General features: G+C 37.5%; 1 protein-coding gene across 5 annotated transcripts in view; it reads left to right on the top strand.

The window, feature by feature from the left end:
• The first annotated feature begins 2,695 nt into the window (after positions 1–2,695).
• The window catches only part of DBF4 (DBF4 zinc finger), a 34,499-nt gene continuing 14,728 nt past the window's right edge, over positions 2,696–22,466 (top strand). Inside the window, exons 1-8 of one of the 5 annotated variants that reach the window (XM_036247180.1) lie at positions 2,696–2,936; positions 4,062–4,234; positions 8,477–8,656; positions 10,567–10,617; positions 11,442–11,511; positions 11,648–11,724; positions 18,285–18,321; positions 19,331–19,376. In XM_036247180.1, coding sequence (XP_036103073.1) covers positions 2,891–2,936; positions 4,062–4,234; positions 8,477–8,656; positions 10,567–10,617; positions 11,442–11,511; positions 11,648–11,724; positions 18,285–18,321; positions 19,331–19,376 — 680 coding nt within the window. In that variant the 5' untranslated portion in view covers positions 2,696–2,890. Of the gene's footprint in view, positions 2,937–4,061; positions 4,235–5,113; positions 5,225–8,476; positions 8,657–10,566; positions 10,618–11,441; positions 11,512–11,647; positions 11,725–18,284; positions 18,322–19,330; positions 19,377–22,466 lie in introns of those variants that run through there. The other 4 variants (XM_036247184.1, XM_036247181.1, XM_036247182.1 and 1 more) reach the window with 4 other exon arrangements.

Below are 22,466 nucleotides of genomic sequence, written 5' to 3'. Positions count from 1 at the left end.
CTTCCAGTTTTTTATTTTCTTCAATAGGAACATGTTTAAACCCTTCCCATATCCCGTAAACCTTCCAGAGATCTAATCTTCCCTTCCTATCACTGTAATTCCCTACACCGACAGATTTTTTCCAAGAGTACGCTCAATCTGTTTCCACTTCAAGCCCATCATTATCTCCTACTACAGTACTTACCTTAGCAATATACTAAAATGATCACTAAAGAAACCAATGACATCTTAAACAACCGGAATCAAGGCCTACATTTCAAGTCTTAGCCTTTTTGAATTATTGAGGATAGACAGCTGGTTTGGAGTCTACCACAATTACAGCACTCACTGAGCTCTGACTCTGAGCCAGGCACTGTACTAATAAAGCTTTCAAAAATGTTTCATTAATCATCACACCTGAGAAGTATTTATTATCCCGTTTCAAAAATTAAAATTGAGGTTCAAAATTACCCGAAGTAATTAGTTAGTGAAGCCTGCACAATCCCAGTGTTTGCAATTCTGTGACTTTCCACAGTAAGTTTTGTTCCCAGTTCTTTTCCTAACTTGAGCCTATTCTCCATCTTTCACTATTTCCTCACCCTCTGCTCATTACTACTTCTTATTCACAGGCATTCCTAAGCAATTCATTTCCTCCCAGGACTGTAGGTATATTCTATATTAGTTTCTCAACCTCTTAACACTGTTTATAAACATTAAAATCTTATGCTCGCCCTGGCCGGTTTGGCTCAGCGGTTAGAGCGTCGGCCTGCGGTACAGAGAGACCCGGGTTCGGTTCCCACTAAGGGCACGTACCTCGGTTGCAGTTTGTCCCCGGCCCGCCCTGGTTGGTCGTGCGGGTGGCAGCCACTCGATGTGTCCCTTCACATCGATGTTTCTCTCTCTCTCTCCCTCCCGCTCTGTCTGAACAAAAAATGCAAAAATGTCCTCGGGTGAGGATAAAAAAAAAAAAAAAAAATCTTATGCTCTTTCTGTAGTTTGCATTTGAAAATAGGTTGTTTTTCCCAAATAGAAATGCTCACGTTGAATGTTTGTTCAAACTACACCTCCTCGTGCCTCTCAAGATATGTGCGAAGTCTCTCAAATCAATCTTTCCTCCCTTTAGTGCCCCCCACCCCCACACCACCTCCCAGACATCTCTCCCGAGTTACAAATATTACCAACCGTCCAATAAAAGTTCCATGATTGTCTCCCCAGGCCACTCAACTTAAAGCCATCCACAACAAAATTCTCATTTCCCTAATCAAACCTGAACCATCTCTCTGTGTTCTCCTTTTTGGCTAAAGGTATCACAATCCACCCTTGTCCAGGCTTTCAGGTACCTATTTTCAAATCGGTGTTATTGGCACTAACTTTCCCGAATTACTAGGTCAGAAATCTACCATTCAATGAGTGCTTTTAGGAAATACAAGGCAGTACAATATTAAATCCTCTTCTTCCTCGAGTTTACAAGCAGAAACATATCCAAACAATTCTTTTGTGTGTGTGAAGCGTTTTTCCATTTACAAAACAAAATCAATCTACTTTACAAAACATTTTCATTTAATCCGTACAATAATCTCATTATCATCCCCATTTTAGATGAAGACACTGAGGCTCAAAGGGATTAGGACATTTATTTTTTTAATATGCTTTCATTGATTTTTAGACAGAGAGAGGGAGAGGGAGAGAGAAACATGGATTGGCCGCCTCCTGCACGCCTCCCACTGGGAATGGGGCCTGCAACCCCGGCAAGTGCCTGTGACCGGGAATCGAACCCGCGACCTCCTGCTGCACGGGTCGTTGCTCAACCACTGAGCCACACCAGCAAGGCGAGATTAGGTCATTTAACCAAAGTTTTACGGGCTGGTAAGTGGCCGGTCCAGACCCCAAACCCTAGACGTGAGATTTCAAATCCCACTCTTTCTATTGCCGAGATAAACTTCTGCACAATAAAACAGGTCTCTGCAGAACTGAGGTCCACAGACGAGCGCACCCTGTCAAGTACCAACCGGGCGTCCTAGGCGGGGGCCTCCCGACCCGACCCTCCTCCCGTCGTCCCCGCCGTCCTCACCCCGGCACGTCCCTCTGCGGCCTGTCTCCCGCCGGCGGGGTCGGCAGTGATCGCGGGAAAGCCACGCTCCGTGACTCCAGGGGGCCGAGCAAGGACTGTCGCAGCCTCCCCGCCCGGCGCGAAACGGGGTCCCAGCGCAGCCGCAGCCGCAGCCGCAGCCGCCGCGCCTCCACACTCCTGGACGGCCGACCCGCCACAAGTAAGCGTACCTGGTGGAAACGAGGGCTGGACCGCGGGCGATCCCGGCAACCCTAGCAGACCGAGTGACGCTAGCGGAGGGCCGGAGCGGCCTCCGGCGCTAACTGCATCCGCTACGTTTGGTCATCGCGGAGCCACAAAGACTCTTCAGAGCAGCGCAGGGACGCCAAGTAGCGAGCGGAAAAGCGCGAATCTGAGGCAGAGGGCATGGCGGCGGTGGGGGCGGGGGCGGAGACGGCGCCCGTGGGGGCGGGGCGCGCGGCGCGCGGAGGCGGGCTCGTGGGGGCGGGGCGCGCGGCGCGAGGAGGCGGGCTCGTGGGGGCGAGCGCCAGCGGGCCGGGGGGCGGGGCGCGGAGCGCGGCGTGAGAGAAGGCGGGGCGCGCGTCTCGGCGCCGCGGCCGCGTGACGCGTTTTCAAATCTTCAACCGCCGCAACCCACTAGTTGTGCTTTTCCCCTTCTTCTGCGCCTTGAACCCGGCCCCGGAAGCCGGCAAGCAGACGCGGTATCGCCACTGCGTGGCGGTGGTCGCCTGCGGAAGGGGAGAGGCATTGGCGGGTCGACGGGCCTCGGGAGCCGCGTTTTCTCGGCCCGCCGGCACGCCACCCTCTCCGGATCCAGCATGTAGGTGCCGGGCGGCTGCCATGAACTCCACAACCATGAGGATCCACAGCAAAGGGCATTTCCAGGGTATGGAGTCCCTCCTCCGCCTGCAGTCCCTTTAATCTTTCCCTCCCCCCTGGTTCCACCATTGATTCTGTAGAGCCCTCCCTTCGGCTCCCTGCTTCTCTTCTGGCCTGTGCGTTCTTCTCGGGGGCCCGAAGGGAAGGCTCCCTCGATTCAGCGTTTTGCCTCAAAAAGGGGATGGATCTCGGCCCGGCCCTCGCGCTCGCCCACGTTCCTGCAGCGGCCCCCACATTCCAGGTGGTGCCCTTGGTTGTAAAACCTGAAAACAATGTGCGGACCCGGGAACTCGCCGGGGCGCCTGCAGGTCCTGCGGCTCCATCTTCCGTTTTAAAGCAGATGTTCCGGTGGCTTTTCGCTTCGTGATTGATTTGGGTGATTGAGGGTGGGTTTCAGGTTATTTCTTTTATGTTCTCCACTCATGAAGTTGAAAGTATTTGCATTTCAAACACACCATTGCTGTTTTCAAATAGACAAAAGCAAACTTTCATTTACAATGTTTGTTAGTCTGTATATGTGTATGATGTGTGATTTCCAATTTGTAAACAGATTGTGTTCTAAAAGTTAATTTTTAAAGCAGTTTGGATCTCAGACCATTTTTCAAAGGAAATAAATGAGTGATGATTTTGGTTCTCCAAACGGACCATTTAATTTTTTAATGGATGGACAAACTGAAACTAAACCTTGAGCACTGAGGAATCTCTGAGGACTAGGTCATTCTCGGTAACAGGTTTCTTGCGTTACTAAATGTTTAACATTTTAAGCACTAGTTTTGGGTGTTCAACGCTCCAGAAATATTTGTTGCGTAAACACCCCATGAAGTTTACATTCTAAGGAGGAAATCTTTCAATAAGGTTTTATGTAGTTCCCTGCCTTAATATATAAAACATAAACACATGAGTATTTCCTTCAGACTCAACTGTTGACTGTAAACAATAATGACAGTGCAGTATCTGTTAAAATATTTAGGGTATTCCTCCATTATCCTAAGTGGTACTACAAAGAAATATGACTTAAATTGGTGGGATAAAGGTTTCCCGCTCTGTGATATGATTATTGTATAAAGAACTATTTTTAAAACTAGAAATTTTCTGTCTAGAAAACATCTAATTCTAAATTTTTAAACAATAGGTGGAGTCCATCTCAAAAATGAGAAAAACAGACCATCTTTGAAATCTCTGAAAACTGATAACAAACCAGAAAAATCCAAATATAAGCCACTTTGGGGAAAGGTATTTTACATTGACTTACCTTCTGTCACCATATCTGAAAAACTGCAAAAGGACATTAAGGATCTGGGAGGGGTAAGTCAAAATCATACACTGACAAAAAAGGAAAAATTTGTAACTAGTACTTTTTACTATATCATTTAAATTTTGCATTTTGGAAAGCAGTCATGTAAGCACCAAGCTTAGACTTTTTATCAGCTGTATATCATTAATGGAAAATTATCTGTTCTAACCTTTTGTAGCCTGGCAAAACTTTCAGGTTTCTTGATTAGTTTAGTGTAAAGTTCAGAAAGTGTGAGAAGGGAGACTCCCTTGTCCTGGTGGAATTGCTAATTGCCTTCTCATTGTAATGCTGGGATGTCTTCCAGAAAGCAGGAACTCCTTGCTTATGATTGTTGGGGAGGTACATAAATTTGTCTGGATTAGCGTAACATGAAGAATGTTATTTGCAGAACAAGGAAAACATAAGAACTAAAATTGCTCTTCAGTGATAAGAGTCTCAACAGAATGAATGTCATTAAGGGAACAGAATTTTGGATTAAGAATTTGGAAAACCTCCTACTTTCCTTCCTTATACATTGAGTAAATTATTAGGAAGTTAGAAAATTCGGGTAAAATTCTAAGATTTTCTTGGGATTAAGGTTGATTTTAGGTAAAATTTAGCAAGTAAGGCTAAGATTTTATTAATTTCCTAATTCTTCCTGTTTAAAAGGTTTCTCCTGCACTTTGAGTTTGTTGAGGTTAACAACTTGAACAGATCCTTTCTATCATTCTAGGAATAGAAATTTACAGAACAAGTAACAAGTTTTTTGGAATTGTTTATTGTTGTGATATTTTACTTACCTGTCTTTGAAAAGCTATTCTACCTTTTTGCTATCGTTTTCTTAAAACATTGTGACACATTTTGTTATAGTAGCATATATCATAGTAACCATATGATTGTATTCCTAAAAGTCATGTTTTATAGGTCTGCCACCATGTTGACTGTACCAACCTATCAGAAATGACTTAATTTGTTAAGGACCTTAGAAATTTAGAAATTGAGTACTTATGGATCAGGAGAAGGTAAATGACTGGCCCAGGGTAGGATTTCCCAAACTAACATGCTACTGCACCATTCTGTTCCTCCAGCAATTAATGGTAACAAAGAAACTATCTGATACGGTCTTGCAGCTTTGTCATATATAATGAATAACCATGAATTCTTCTGATCCAAATCAGTGATTTTAGATTTGTGTTTTTAGCAGTGGGACACTTCAGATGAAATCATATTCAGATGTCCAATGTGTAAAGCCAGCAAAAAGGGAACTGCTCTAGCTATAACAGCAGTGTAGAAGCCAGTACAGGGACTGTCCCCAATTTTCTCTCTCCTCTCACCCCCTATCAGTTCCTGAGGCACTTGAAAGAAACAAATTTTGAATTCATTTATGCTTTAGACAATATAGATTTATTAACTTTATTCCTTAATTTCTTTTTGAAAATTTTTTTTTATCAAATTCTGATCTCTCTATACACTATCTTTCCAATCATTGAGTGGTGTCCTGATTTCTGTTCCTAGAACATTACCACTTCTGCCACTAAAAAAGACTGTTATGAAGATCTCCTAGTGAGCTATAAAGAAACTTTGACCTCTAGACACTAATTTAAGAGTATTAGGATTCAATTTCAGGTACTATTTAGTTCAATTAGATATTCCTTGGAAAAATTTTTCTTATTAACTTTTTAGGAATGCTTAGTCTTTTAAAAAATTTATCTTCAGATTTGTACCATCTTTGTCCTTTTCTTTTAATTGTCCACTTTATGCATTTGTTTTCTCTAATCTTCTAAATAACTCATGTATCTGGAGAGTGTACTTCTGACAAATTCAACCATAAAGAGCCCAGCAGTGAAGTCTGTAATGGGAAATAATCTTTAATTGTGGCAAGGAAAGTAACTTGCAAAACCATCTAAAAAGGGCATGGAACCAGTCTGGCATTTAGGTCCGTGTCAAAACAGTTTGGACTAAAATAAGGAGAAGAATAGAGATATAAGAGCAGATACATTGCCCTGTCATGAACTTGAATATAGAGTTATTTGATATTCATTGTGACATCGAGTCATAAGAAAATAACAATAGCTAATATATTGAAGACCACAATAAAACTAAGTCAGCTATACAAGGCATAGTATTAAGTGTTTTGTTAGAGTCAAAAAATGAATCTGATGCCCTGGCCAGTTTGGCTCAGCAGTTAGAACGTCGGCCCACGGACCACAGAGTCCTGGGCTTGGTGCCCGCTAAGGGCACGTACCTCAATTGCAAGTTCGTCCCCGGTCCCTGTTGGGGTTGTGTGGGTAGCAACCAGTCAATGTGTTTCTCTCATATCGATGTTTCTCTCTCTTCCTCCCTCTCTCCCTCCTGCTCTATCTGAAGATAAATGCAAAAGTGTCCTCAGGTGAGGATTTAAAAAAAAAAAAAATCGGATATTCATCTTCCCTCAGCTAGGTAGAGATGGCATGGGTACATTTATTTTAATACAACATAGAATGTCAAGGAGAGGGAAAGATTACATCCAACTGAGGGATCTTGCAGGCCATTTTGCAGACACAATTTGAACACAGCTTTGAAGAATGATTATGATTTGGACATGGAAATTCATTAAAAAATTATTCTACCAGTGTCTCCCATATGCCAGCACTATTTTAGATGCTGAGGATGCAAAAATAAGTTCAAGAGGTAGTCTAGTCCTATAGGAATTCTTATTATATGGGAATATAAGTCACCAAAATAAATTGACAGTAAAGCATTATGAATACTTTAACAGGAATTATGTAGAAATTGCCGTTAGAATATAGAGATGGAAATGATTGACTCTGCCTTTAGAAATTATAGCAGAGATGTAGTTTGAGCTGCATCTTGAGAGTCTAGTAATATACTAAAATGAACAAACTAGAGGAAAGAGCATATTCAAAATATATGTCTGTGTGGTTGGTTTGAGCACCTGCTAATATTACAAAGGATTAACAAAAAGAAGGGGAGAATTGGGAGTTGTTTAATGTATACAGTTTCAGCTGGAATGATGAACGTTCTGGAAATGGATAGTGGTGGTGGTTGCACAACAGTATGAATGTATTTAATGCCACTGATTTGTACACCTGAAAATGGTTAAATTTTTATGTTACGTATGTTTTATCACAATTTTTTTTAAATGTAAAAGATTGGGCTTCTCTTGAAAAATTGGAGACTCTGGCAATGTTAGGGCCACATATTTATGAAAATGAAAGTATTTGATGTGTAACTTCTTCATTTATATTTCTGCTGGCCCTTGTAGGCATTTGAATTTGTAATCCCTAGACTAAATAAATGTGAATACTTATTTACTGGTTAATGAAAATGTTGCTCAGGGGAAAAAATGGAAGTAATGATTTGCATTTAACCAAGGGGACCACTGGCCTTAGCAGCACATTCTGCTGAATGCTTACTTGAAATTAACTCATCGATTACACACTTTGTTTCATTTTAAAAATTATCCCCATTTATATTGTGAGTTGTAGAATTTAGATATAGCTGTTTAAAGTATTCTATTTAATTTTCCTGTGCTTAGATGGGAGTGATCTTCAGTAATACTGACTTTGGTACGTGTGTATAAATTCAGGCATTTAAGTAGTGGTTTTCAAACATTTTAGTAGGGAAATTCTCTTCAAACAAACTGCCTTACACTCTTAAGGGTGAGGTTCCCTCCTCATTAGTTTAAGTTCTGTGGCATGATGTTAATAACTATGATTTTTTTTTTAACTGCTGTCTAGTAGGAAGCCATTAACCTCATGTGGTTATTTAAATTTAAAATTCAATTGCTTAGTCATGTTAGTTAATTTCAAGTACTCTACAGCCACATGTGGCAAGTTGCTATCATATTGAACAATGTTGATAAAGAACATTTTCGTTATTCAGTAAATCTAGAGCATGAACTTGAATCAAAATACCTGTTCATATTCTGTTATTATTTACTACTGGTGTAACCTCAAGCAAGTCACTTAACTTCTCTTCAGTTTTCTTCTCCACAAAATGTGGATAATATCAGTGCCATGGTGTTGTTATGTGTAGTAAATTAATTAGGATATGTGTAAAATACCTAAAAATAGTAGCTGGCATCTGCTGTTGTGTTCTAATTGGAATTTTCATCATGCTTACTCAGGACTCTAGGTTCAGAAGAATACTGTATAAAAACTTAACAGTTTACAAAATACAAAATGTATCAAATTGGCATTTTATCTGTGCTTAGCATATGAAACAGTTTTTGATTTATATGATTTACTTAAAAATACTTTGTTTTCCATTAGCGAGTTGAAGAATTTCTTAGCAAAGATATCAGTTATCTTATTTCAAATAAAAAGGAAGCTAAATTTGCACAAACGTTTGGACGAATTTCTCCTGTACCAAGTCCAGAATCTGCATATACTGCAGAAACCACTTCACCTCATCCCAGCCATGATGGAAGTTCATTTAAATCTCCAGATACAGTAAGTCTCTTTAAGTATGCTTTGAGCTTCTCAGAAAGGCTACAGCCTGAGGATCTCATGATTTTCAAGAGCAGGCTGGCAGCAGAGTTCGCTTAGATAGAACAATGTCTATCTACATTATGTGTAGCTTTCCTGTCATTAATAAGGTTGCTGTCTGATAGCAAGGTGACTTTGTTTTCTAATAGTGCTTGTGTAGTTATACTTTCATTCTTAAAGTATACCCTTGCATTTAAGGATGGCTTTTATTTTTTTTAGAGTAATTTACAACTAAAAAGTAACAGTAGCCCTGGCCGATTTGGCTCAGTGGTTGGAGAGTCGGCCTGCGGTCCAGAGAGTCCTGGGTTCAGTTCCCGCTAGGGGCACATACCAAAATAAATAACAGTAGATCATTGTTTTAAAGAAGAAATGCAAATCTTTTGTTTGTTTTAGAGTGGGGTTAGCAAACTATAGACACGGGTCAAATCCAACCTGTTGCCTGTTTTTTATAGTTTTCAAGCTAATCATTGTTTTTACTTTTTTTTTTTTTGTTTTAATGTGTTTTTATTGATATTTTTAGAGAGAGAGGAAAGGAGAGATAGAAATATTGATGTGAGAGAGAAACGTCGATCTGCTACCTCCTGCACACCCCCTACTGGGGATCGAGCCTGAAACCTGGGCATGTGCCCTGGCCAGGAATTGAACTGGGACCTTTCAGTCCATGGGCCAACACTCAATTCACTGAGCCACACCAGCCGGGCTGTTTTTACATTTGTAATTTGGAGGGGAATCAAAAGTTTTGCAACAAAGGGGAATTATATGAAATTTAAATTTTATTGCCCACAAATAAAGTTTTATTGAAGCATAGCCATACCCATTTGTTTACATATTGACTGACTGTTTACTGCTTTCTTGGCAACCAGTCAATATGTAAATGAATAAAGGCTGAATTGGATAATTGGGATAGAGACTACATGGCCAGCAAAGCCTAAAACATGTAACATCTGGCCCTTTACAGGAAAAGTTTGCCAACCCCTGTTCTAGAATTGCTGACATCATACCCCTTCCACTCCTTTGGAAGATATAATGAATAAGTTAAGCTGATTTAATTGGGTGTGGAGAAGGAAAGAGATTAAAAACTAAACTGTTTATCTTATTTTTAGATTGAAATATAAGCATCGTTTTAAGATATCCTCTTCATGTTATCTACTGTAGCCATTTGGGAAGCAAAAAAAAATGGGGGCAGGCAGAGAATAGAAGAAATTAGTTATGCAAGAGATTATGACTTGAAAAAATAGACAAATATATAAAAGAAAAAGTCAAAGAGGGTGAGGAGACCGAGGAAGGGCTTAATCATCTTTTTACTTAATTTTTTTTGGAGGAATGAGATTATACACCATTGACTAGTTTCACATTAATTGTTGTTCTTAGCATTTCAACTGCTTTTTCTAGTGCTTTATTTAAAAAGTGAAATATAATACAAAACCAGTATGTACAGTTAATTCTAGTATTACATATTTAGTTTAATGTGAACTAAAATGCAAACTTACTATTGAATTGTAAACAGTTTCAGAGGAACCTAGCTCTTTTATTTTTCATGTTTAATAGAATTCACTATAGAACTGACCTTGGGTCTTGACACGTTCAATTCAATTTAGTTGCTTCACCAAAAAAAAGATAGGAAGAAAAAAACTTTTTAATAGGACATATTTTACAAATAGCCTAAGGAATTATTACTTTACTATACATTTATTTTGGTGGTAGTCATTAAGAATTGTATAAATAAAATGTACTTGTTTTAAATTTTATATTTTACTAAAATGTATCTATAAGTTTTATCCATTTACTTTAGCTATTTTATCTGTTTAACCTTTTTCAATGAGGTACTTGTATTATAACTTTTTATGTTTGATTGTTCTCTGGTCTTTTTATAGGTATGTTTGAGCAGAGGAAAATTGTTAGCTGAAAAGGCTATCAAGGACCATGTAAGTAGGAACTTTAAAAACTCACAGTATATATTGTTATTAAAAACTCAAGTGGAAAAATAGAGATATTCTTGAAATTCCTTTCCTCGTTTTAATAGGAAAACCCTAAATATAAGCATGTATATCATTTTACAAAGCACAGAATCTGCTTTTCATGAAGAAATATCTCCATCTTGTGGCCTTTTAAAGTATTGAGATTTCTGAAGCTCGTGGCGTTTTTGTATTTTTAAATGGAATAATTTCTTGAAACTATTAACTGTAAGGGCTACAGTATACATTAATTGTCAAGAACATGGGAATATGCTAAGTAGGGTTGATTTTAGAAATTTCAGAAATAAAAATTGATGTCATTGCTGTTGTAACTATAGGATCTGTTCAGTGACATTGGTTCAAATAATTTTTAAATTCAGCTTATTTAAAATAGCTGGGGATGAGGGGGGATCGGGAAGAGGGTGTCAATGGGGGAAAAGGAGTAACATCTGTAACAAAAATAAATTAATAAAAACTTTTGCCCTGGTCAGTTTGGCTCAGTGGTTAGAGCGTTGGCCTGCGGTCCAGAGAGACCCTGGTTCGGTTCCCGCTAAGGGCAGGTACCTCAGTTGCAGTTTGTCCCCGGCCCTGGTTGGTCGTGCGGGTGGCAGCCACTCGATGTGTCCCTTTCGCATCGATGTTTCTCTCTCTCTCTCTCTCTCTCTCCCTCCCACTCTATCTGTACAAAAAATGGAAAAATGTCCTCGGGTGAGGATAAAAAAAAAAAATTAATAAAAACTTTAAAAAAAAAATAGTAATTGCCTAGAAAAACTGTCAAACTTTTTTTTTTACAGGATTTTATTTCTTCAAATAGTATATTGTCAAATGCCTCATCGTGGGGAGTAAAAATTCTTCATATTGATGGTAAGGATTTTATGCTTGTTTTATTTCTTATAAGTATCTGTTTTTGTCCCCCATAGTGAAAATTCTGATTGCAAGAGATACCTGTTAGCTCCAAAGATAAAATGCTAATCTTAAACCCTTCTTTCTTTTAATAAAGACATTAGATACTACATTGAACAAAAGAAAAAAGAATTGTGTTTACTCAAGAAATCAAGCACTTCTGTAAGAGATGTGGTATGTGATTTTCCTTAATTTTTAAATTAATTAACGTGATCAGGCTTGATTTTTATTTACATATCTGTAGTTTTACTGCTGTTGTTTGTCAAGTAGAAAATACTATTGCCAGAATATCCTAGAGGTAAACCTGTGTACTTACTATATGCATATTTCTGTTATTTGAATTGTTGTTATATATCATTTAACTTTAGGATTTACTCATGAGGTAAAAGTTATTCCTGGAATGGTGGCATAGTTTTGTTTCTTCTTTGGTTACTGCTACTTTTAACAAATACTGTTCATTTGGATAGAAAACACCACAAATTAATTTACTGCATGATAATACATATATTCATTTTGGGAACATAGTAGGAAATATATTTACTTTTCAACTGCTTTAGATGGTGGTATAGCAAAATATTGTTGTGTAGCATGACTATCTGGCCTAACCTCAAAATATTTATGAACAACTCGATTGGACATTGCACTGTGTTAGACCTAATGTTTCCATATCTTCATTTTCTTCCCTATTAATAGCTTCCTCCTTAAAGCCTCTATATATAATTAAGCCTCTTGCATTTTTTAAAACAAATAAAACCTTCCTTAAGCTCATGTTCCTACCTAACTACTCTCTGATCTGTATATCATCCAAACTTCTCAAACCTCCACTTTTATGCTTTTCATTCACTCTTCAACCTATGTGAAGTAAAACTACTGACCAATTTCCAAATCAATTTAACACTTTTGGTTCTCAGTTATTATTCATTTTCCCTTGAACTTAATATTTTCTTCTGGAACTTCTCCATCTCTTAACTCAAATGGTTTTCTGTCTCTCCGAGCATTCTTTTGTGGTCTGCTTTTTCTTCATTCAATCCTTAAATGACTATAACCTAAAAAGGAAAATAAAATATATAGAAGAGTATATATAAAGACATGAAGTCATAAGGATGGCATCTTTTTGGAAATTTTCTGACCATTGAGAGAATGACAGGAAATGAAGCTGAAAAAATTAGTAGGTTTAGGTAAAGAGTATAAAGGAGACTATACTGTATGAAGGAGTTGTATTTTATCTTGAAGGGTTTGGAAAATAATTGAGAGGTTATTAACAGCAGAGGAACTAGTTGGATAGGCATTTTGGAAAGATCATCTGCTTACCAGTAAAGAATATTTGCTGGTGCACAGCCGGTGTGGCTCAGTGGATTGAGTGTTGTCCCATGGACTGAGAGGTCTTGGTTTGATTCCTGGTCAGGGCACATGCCAGGGTTGCAGGCTCCATCCCCAGTAGGGGGTGTGCAGGAGGCAGCCAATTAATGTATCTCTCTTACGTCGATGTTTCTATCTCTCCCTTCCTCTCTCTCTCAAAAAAATCAATAAATACATATTTTAAAAAAGAATATTTGCTGGCAAGACTGGCAGTTGGACAGTGGCTTTTGAACTCTCTTGAACATAATTTTCATTAAGAAACATTTAAAATCATAACTATCCTACATATACATGTTATATACAGAGATTTATAAAGTCTTTGTGACTTCACATATTTAACAAATTTTCATTTCCATAAAATATGAACAATTTGCAGACAGGAACAAATGATTTACCTAGTATTTTAATAATTCTGCTAACACTGTTTGGTTGTCTCATTTGCAAGTAAGAAAATTCCAAATGACTATTTCCAAATTTTTGCAAAATGATGGGTGGATATTTCTTTGTTGAAATATGCTAAATATACTACTGCACTTGCAGATTATTTGGATTGTACATAGAAATGTATAAAGGTTAAACTCAAAAGGACATTTATGGATTCTGAATACACACACATTTCAAGTACTCTGGGACGATATGTCTGTAATTTGGAGAAATGTACTTCTGCTTAAAGCAGTAATAGAAGGAAGGGAGGGGAAGATTTGAAAGATACTTATTAACAGGTTTCAGTGCCTAACCAGTGACTTGAATCTAATATAAACTTCATGAGGGTACAGATCATATCTTTTTCACACTGGGTGTTGTTTACACATGTAACCCCCCATTGTTCATTGAGTATTCAACAAATAGTATTGTGTGCCAGGCACTAGGAAAAAAATTAAAAGTTTTTTTTTGTGTGTTTAGTTTTTCCTCACCTGAGGATATATTTCTATTTATTTTGGAGAGGGAGGAAGGGAGAGAGAAGGAAGGGGGGGCATCAATGTGAGAGAAACATCAATCAGCTGCCTCTTGTACACATGTGGACCAGGGATCGAACCTGCAACCTAGTTATGTGTCCTGAAGAGAATTAAACCCAAAAACTTTTTGGTGTACGGGATGACTATCTAACCAAACAGCTTTCAACCGTGGTGAAAGCTGTTTTAAGTGGATGTGAAAAATCTTACTTTTCCTCTCCTAACAAAAAGGATAAAAATACTAAATACCTCTATAATCCAGGATGTGTGTAATTGATCAACTTGATTCTATTTCTTGTCACTTTTTCTTTCTCTTCTATTTTTTTGTTTTGTTTTTGTTTGCCAAGTACTAAAACATAAAACTTTTTAATGAAGATGCATTTATGGGTCTTGAATGGACAGATATAAATCTTTTTTTTTTTTATTCTCACCAGAGGACATTTTTGCATTTATCTTCAGATAGAACAGGAGGGAGAGAGGGAGAAAGAGAAAGAGAGAGAAACATTGATGCGAGAGAGACACATCAAGTGGTTGCCACCCACATGACCCCAATCGGGGCCAGGTACAAACTGCAACCAAGGTACATGCCCTTAGTGGGAACCAAACCCGGGACTCTGGCCCACAGGCCAACGCTCTAACCGCTGAGCCAAACCAGCCAGGGCCAGATATAAATCTTATGCACACTAAATAATGCTTGTAAATTTTAACAAGTTAATTTTATTCTCATAAATATTCTTGTTAGTTGTTTAAATTGGATAAATGTGTTTGTTCCACTGCTTTATTTAAAGTGCTTTGCCCCCCCCCCCTTTCCGGTTTACCAGAAACTTTTTTTTTGAGGATTTTTTGCATATATGTGCCTGAGGAATATTGGATGTCTTTTCTTTTGATGTCTTTGGTTTTAGTATCCAGATAATGCTGTCCTTATAAAGTACTGGGATGTATTTCCACTTGTATTTTCTAAAGAAGTTTTTGAAAATCAGTTGTCCTTTTTAAATGTTTGGTAGAATTTACCAGTAAGGTTATCTGGGTGTGAAATTTTCTTTGTTGGAAAATTCTCAAATATGAATTCAATTTCTATATTAGAGGAAACTTGGGTTGTTTATTTCTTCTTGAGTGCACTTCAATAGTTTGTGTTTTTCAAAGAATTTGTACATTTTGTTAAAATTGTCAAATTGATGGCAAAAGTGTTTATAGCATTCCCTTATTAAGCGTTTAGTGTTTGTGGGGTCTATAATGATGTTTCCTCTTTCACTTCTGATAGCAGTATTTTGTGTTGTTGTTTTTTTTTCTTTTCTTGGTCAACCTGGCTAGTTTTATTAATTTTATTATCTTTTCAAAGAACCACCTTTACTGTAAATTTCCTTTAAAGTCTGCCTTAGCTACATTCCAAACATTTTATGTTAGATATTTTTTAATATATAGACTTTATTTAATTATTTATTTATTTATTTAATCCTCACCACAGGATATGTTTACTGATTTGGGACATAGAGAAACACTGATCCGTTGCCTCTGGGGACCAAACCTGCATCCTAGGTTATGTTCCCTGACTGGGAGTTGAACCCACAACCCTAAAGTGTACTGGGCGATGCTCCAGCCAACTGAGCCACACCAGCCAGGGCTAGACTTTATTTTTTAGAGCAGCTCTAGGTTCACAGCAAAATTGAATGGAAAGTACAGATACTACCCATATACCTCTTGCTTCCAGTATACACACAATCTCCACTGCTATCAACAACCTACACCAGTGGTACATTTGTTACTAATTGATGAATCTATATTAAGTCGTCATTACTTAAAGTCCATAGTTTACAGTAGGGTTCACTTTTCTTTTGGTTTAGACACGTCTACTATCACAATATTGTACAGTACCCTGAAATGTAGTTTCAGTGCCCTAAAAATTCTCCGTGCTCCATCTATGTACTTCCCCACTTTTCTGGCAACTACTGATCTTTGTACTATCTCCACAATTTCACCTTTGCCAGAATGTCATATAGTTGGAATCAGACAGTATGTAGCCTAGTAGATTGGCTTCTTCACTTAGTAATTTGCATTTAAAAATTCCTTCATATCTTTTCATGACTTGGTAGCTCATTTGTTTTATTGCCAAATATTCCATTGTCTGAATGGAATAATTTGATTTATCCATTTATTTTCTTAAGACACCTTGGTGATAGATACAAATTATGGATATAAACATCCATGTGTACATTTTGTGTGGACATAAATTTTCAGCTCATTTAGATAAATACAAGGTGCATAATTGCTGGATCATACAATAAGAGTACGTTTACTATTATAAGAAACTGTCAAACTGCCTTCCAAAATGGCTATATCATTTTGCCTTACCACCAGTAATGAATGAGAGTTCCTATTGCTGATATGTTGTATTTTCATCTTTGTCTAATTAACAATATTTTGAACTTTCTCTTATGTCTTACTCTTTGTCCTGCACATTGTTAAGTGTGCACATCTAATGTTCTTATGTCTTCTTGGTGAATTAATATTATTATTGTACAGGGTATTCAAAAAAATGGGTTTATGGTTGTTTATATGGAAAAATGATACAATAATTAATAAATAATACTGTTTCAAGCACTAACAATTATAAACCTACTATTGCCTACCTCATGTATTCCTCTGTCCCTGTTAGTATTCCTTGTTATGAAGTTTGCTCTGTCTGATTTAATATAGCTACTCCAACTTCCTTTTCATTAGTGTTTGCATGGTGTACATACCCTTTTATTCCTTTTACATTTAATATATCATTATGGTTTTGTGATAATTGCAACAGGAATAACATCTTAGGGTTTCCATCTGATGGTCTTTTTCTCTCAAGAATTGATCATATTTTCCTGGTTCTAAATATGTCAAATAGTTTTTGACTTTGTTTTAGACATTGTAAATGTTGTGTAGGCTCCAGATCTATTATAATTCTCTGGAGAAGGTGGATTTTTGTTGTTGTTGCTGTCATTGTTTTTGCAGGCAGTCATTCAGTTTGGTTCAGACTATCAATTCTGTCTCAATTTGTGTAGGTGGCAGGTCTAATCTCAGTTTCAGTTTTCAAAGATGTATATGGAGCTTTCTTTTAGTTTTGCATATATATTACTTATAGAGTAGTCCAAGACTTGGGTGGTGGTCTGAATCTTAATTCCAGTTTTGAAAGCTCTTGCTTTGTATCTGTCCTTAGAATATGCATCTTAGAGTTAAGCCTGGTACTTATGTGGATTTATACAAGGAATTAGGGATCCCCTTCTCTAGCTTGCTATTTTCTGTGGTTGCCCTTCACACTCCAGTGTGCAATGGCCCTTTTGTAGTTCCTCTGATCATGAAGTCAAGATTTTTTCATTTTATTTGCTTGTGATACTGTTACAATTTCAGTTTCACAACTAGAACCCACCCAAGAGCAAAAATGTGGGAGAAAAGAAACAAGATATAATATAGTGATTCTCGCTGTAATCTTTTGATGTAGGAGCCTCTTTCCTGATTCTTTCTAGCTAGAAATATGGGGTTTGTATGGGACAAGTAGTTACTGGCTTCACTATTCCCACCAACTCCATGACTGTAGATTCATCCTTAAGGCAACACTGCAAGAGAAAAGATGGGGGTGGGGGGTGATGAGAAATGTACCGCCTTAGAGGTAGCTTCTCCGAATTTTTACTTCCTTCAACAATGTACTTTTGTTTATTTTTCAGTCTTCAGGTGGTTGCTAATTGTATTGTAGAGTTTTTAGTGGTAATCAGTGGGATTGATTGACCATATTGGATGTATTCCATCTTTTTTGTTGTTAATTCTCACCTGAGGATATTTTTTCCATTGATTTTTAGAGAGAGTGGAAGGGAGGGAGGGACAGGCAGACAGACATCCAAGTGAGAGAGAAACATTGATTGGTATCCCTGACCAGGGATCAAACTCACAACCTTTTGGTGAACGGGACGATGCTCCAACCAACTGAGCCACGCAGCCAGGGCTATAATACTTTTTAAATAATTCCTTTGTCCAGTTTATCATAAAGATTCTACTGAATAAGGGCATAAAAATGACTTATATGATTATTTCATTAACTGTACCTTTTCTTTATTAGTTGATTTCTTTTGTGAAGACAGAAATTATAGCTAGGATGCAAGGTACTATAGTTGGGTGTATTATAAAATAAAGCTTGTATTTCTGAATTCCATTTCAATGGTTAAGTTCTTTAATTCTCGAATAATCATTTCCTTTCGTTTCTTTGGTTGAGTTAATTTTAAAAAGCAAGTTTTTCTCGTTTTTGTCCCCCACAAACCAAAATAATCAGCTTTTTATCTTTTTTTTCCCTCTGTGGTGGTTTTTTAAAAATTTAGGGGTATTGAGCATAACTGTAGTTGCTCTTTTTACTGTACTTTCAAACCCAGTATTTTCACTATATCAATTTTTTTTTTTTAGGGGAAAAGAGTAGGTGTTGGCACACAGAAAACAAGAAGTAAGTATTTTGATACAAAATGTGTTTGGTTTGCTTTAGAAAATAGAACATAATTTTCTTTAAAAATCATGTCAATTACTCTTTAAATGACTTATTCAGTAATTTCTAGCCTTTTTAAGAACCTTGGCCCCTGTGGCAGTAGGTTGAAGCCTGCAAATGACCCTTTCTCAGTAAAATGTTTTTAAATAAATTTTTTAAATTATTAGATTACTAAGAGAATCAATTATATTGAAATTCAGCTATTAGAATTTTTAATGAGATGATGTACATGCTTTTATTACACATTAAAATCAAGCTCTAAAAGTGACTCTGATTATTATAATTTTGAAGCAATGAGAATAAATGATGCTTTGCCCTGGCCGGTTTGGCTCAGCGGTTAGAGTGTTGGCCTGCGGTCCCGAGAATAAATGATGCTTTGAGATATCTGTAGCAATTAATATAATAGGAAAATACCCATTTTAATTTGTATCAAAATTACTAGCACTGGTAATACTCCTGTGTCATGTTGATTATATGTGTAGTTAGAGTACAGTTGGCCCTTGTTTATTGCAGTTAATCAGTTCCAGACTCTTCTGCAATAAATGAATTTCCGTGAAGTAGGATTCTTTATTTACTATACAGTTGTCCCTTGTGAGGGGTGACTGTAAATGTCAAATTTCTATCAGAGGTTAGTAAAAATAGAAGCTGAGTGTTTTGGGTTTTTTTTTTTCTGTTGCAGTTTTTGAGCCTTCTGAATGCTACTCATAGATCCTTTAGAGGATCCATTTAGTTTCAGAATCTCAGAATGTAGACAGAGCTTCTGTATTTTGAAATGGGTTCACATTGTAAACCAACTCACCTGAGACTTAAAACTCCTAATTGAAATGAAATGAATATTGGGTAGGTACATAGTTGGGTGGATTTTTAAAGGTTTTTTTTTTTTTTTGAGCCAGAGTAGTTTTGTTTGGAAAAAAAAGTGTTTTTTTTCTGGAGTTTTAATATCTAATACCTTGTTTTATATGATTTCAAGCAGGTAGACTCAAAAAACCTTTTTTAAAGGTGGAAGATATGAGCCAGTAAGTATCTAAGTTCAATCTTTGTGATTTAAATACAATATCAAAAGAGAAAATCTTACCTAATTAATGTATCTCTGTAAATACTGTGATATTAGATTTATATTAATATGCATGTAGCACAAGTAACAGAAAGTAGCATTAATTAATTGTGTTTAAGGACTGAATTTTGTTTCAGTATGTTATAGGTAATAATCCCTTGAAATGCCCAGTTTAGAACAACCCTGAGACCAACTCATTTCTTTGATATTTCAAATGACCGTTAATCTGGGTAAATGCAGTTAAGTACCATATGGTTTATAACAACTGCTTAACAATTGCTTCATGAAAAAGAAATGATCAGGTACTATTTGGAAATATAAATCTGAGTCTAACTTTTTTCTTTTTTTATTGATTTTAGAGAGTGGGGAGAGAGAAAGAGACAGATAAACATCGATGTGTTGTTCCACTTATTTAAGTATTGTTTGATTTTTGTATGTGCCCTGACCAGGGATCAAACCCAAAACCTTGATGTATCGGGACAACGTTCTAACCAGCTGAGCTACCTGGCTAGGGCTGGGTCTAACATTTTACTTGGTAGTTTTCCTAAGCTCACCCTGACATTTTATAGGGTAATATTAATGTTAAGGCGTAAGTAAATTAAGGTGGTGTCGGAGAATCAGATTACGTTGTCTTGACTTACCAGTTACTCAGTTACACATGTGTGATTAATTACTCAACTAGACATGTGTAATTAATTCTCTTGGGTACTCACTGAGGTGATAAACGCTTCTGTGTACTGTGGGAAGAAAATGCAATTCAAAATTAGGCCTGGAAAAGACACCGATAAATGGAAAGACATTCCATGTTTATGGATATGAAGACTTCATATTGTTAGATGTTAGTAGTACCCAAAGTGATCTACAGATTCAGTGCATTCCCTATCAAAATCCCAATAACTTTTTACAGAAAGAGAAAAATCCATCCTAAAATTCATTGGAATCTCAGAACACCCAAAACAGTTTTGCAAAGGAAGCACAAAGTTGGAGATTTATACTTCCTGCTTTCAAAACTTAGTACAAAGCTGCAGTCATCAATATAGTTTGGTGCTGACATAAAGATAGGTATGCAGACCAGCAGGAAAGAATAAAGAACCCAGAAATAAATCTTTACACATATGATCAAAAATTGTTGACAAGGATGTCAAAATCATTCAGTGGAGAAAAGACAGGTTTTTTGATTTTTCAACAGATGGTACTGGGGAAAATAGATATCCACATACAAAAGAATGAAGTTGGGCCCTTACCATATATAAAATTAACTCAAAAGTGGATCAAACACTTAAAACTATAAAACTCCTGGAAAAAACACTGGGGGAAAGCTTTATGACATTGGATTTGGTAGTGGTTTTTTGGAAGTGACACCAAAAACACAAGCAACAAAAGATGAAATAAATTGGACTACATCAAAATTATATAGTTCTTTGCACCCAAGGCCACAACAAAGTAAAAAGGCAACCCATGGAGTGGGAGAAGATATTTGCAAATCATTTATCTAATAAGCTGTTAATATAAAGAATTCAACAACAGAAAATTAGTGTTTTGTTTTTTTCTAAGGAGGAGGTTTTTTTAAAAAATATTTTTTTCTCTATTGATTTTAGAGAGAGAGGAAGTAAGAGGGAGAGATAGAAACATCGATTGGCCACCTTCTGCATGCCCTCCACTGGGGATCAGGCCCGACAACCTGAGCATGTGTTCTGACCGGGAATTGAACCAGTGACCTCTTAGTGCACAGGTCTACACTCAACCACTGGGCCACACTGGCCAGACTCAGTGACCTGATTAAAAAATGGACCAAGGACTTGACATTTCTTCAAAGATATACTAATTGCCAGTAGGCATACGAAAAGATAGGCAACATCACTATTCAGAGAAATGCAAATCATTACACTACATTACACCTCACACCCATTAGAATAGCCACTGTTAAAATAAAATAAAAAGAGATTCTAAAATGGTGACATAGTGAATGGAAGCTACGCAGACCATCTCTCCAAACCAACTGTGAAGTACAACTAAAATAAAAACCAATCGTCGAGAAAACCCAACAGAAAAGCTGGAGAGGACCCATATAACCAGGGACAGAAAGGATACTAAATCAGCATGGTAGGAACTGCAAAGGTGTGAAAGGGTGGACTGGGAGCCCACACACAGCAGCTGTTTTAGCTGTGAGCAGCTCCCTCAGAGTTAAAATTGCAAGCCGACTCTATAGCACAGAGGGCTGGGACAGAGCACTAAATTAGCTATAGCTGCTCACCTTGGGTTCCGGCAGAGGGAGGGCTGACTGGAATGGAACTATGTGGAGAGACTCAGGAGCTTGGAGAGCTGGCAGGGCAATGGGAGTTTTGTGCTGAAGCACTTCCTCACATTATAGTAGCCATCTTAAAGAGCCTCTTCCCAGAGTCCTGGGGAGAAGCAACAGCCCCTTCTTCAGGAATTTAATACCATCCTGCCAGGCTAGAGAAATGCAAATTGAGGCTCATTAATAGCCAGCAAGCATCTGCCCCACAAACTGGAAATTCTCTTACCCTAAACACCTGAAGGATTTTTTCATTCAGTTGAGGGCTACAACCCAAGACTCATCAAGCAACTGAGACTAATAGCTTCAAGGGAAAAAGCTAGAGGATAATTGAGCCTTTCCTGGGCTTGCAAATCTACCCAGGAAAGTAAGACTTGACAGTGGTGTTTTACATGGGTCTACTCATTAAACCTAGTAGAGGGAGTCACAACCAGTGGAACACTCACATGCACAGTGAAAATTTGGCAGGCACCAAAACCCACTGAGATGGCCAAAATACTGAAACAACAAATCCCCAGTGAAAAAACGAGAACTCTACTGAAGAAGAGAGAAATGAAATTCAGTTAAGCAAGTTATCACAGGTAGAGTTCAGAGTGATGATAATAAGGAAAGAAAGCATGAGTAAAGATATAGAAACATTGAAATCAAACCAATTGGAAATGGAAAACCACCAAGCAGAAATGAAGAATGACATAACAGAAATAAAAAACATTGGAAGGAATAAGCAAGAGTAGAGGAAGCCAAGGACCACAGCAC

The sequence above is a fragment of the Molossus molossus genome, unplaced genomic scaffold (assembly GCF_014108415.1).
Source record: "Molossus molossus isolate mMolMol1 unplaced genomic scaffold, mMolMol1.p scaffold_m16_p_7, whole genome shotgun sequence".
NCBI lineage: Eukaryota > Metazoa > Chordata > Mammalia > Chiroptera > Molossidae > Molossus > Molossus molossus.
This window is presented reverse-complemented; position numbering and strand designations above follow the sequence as displayed.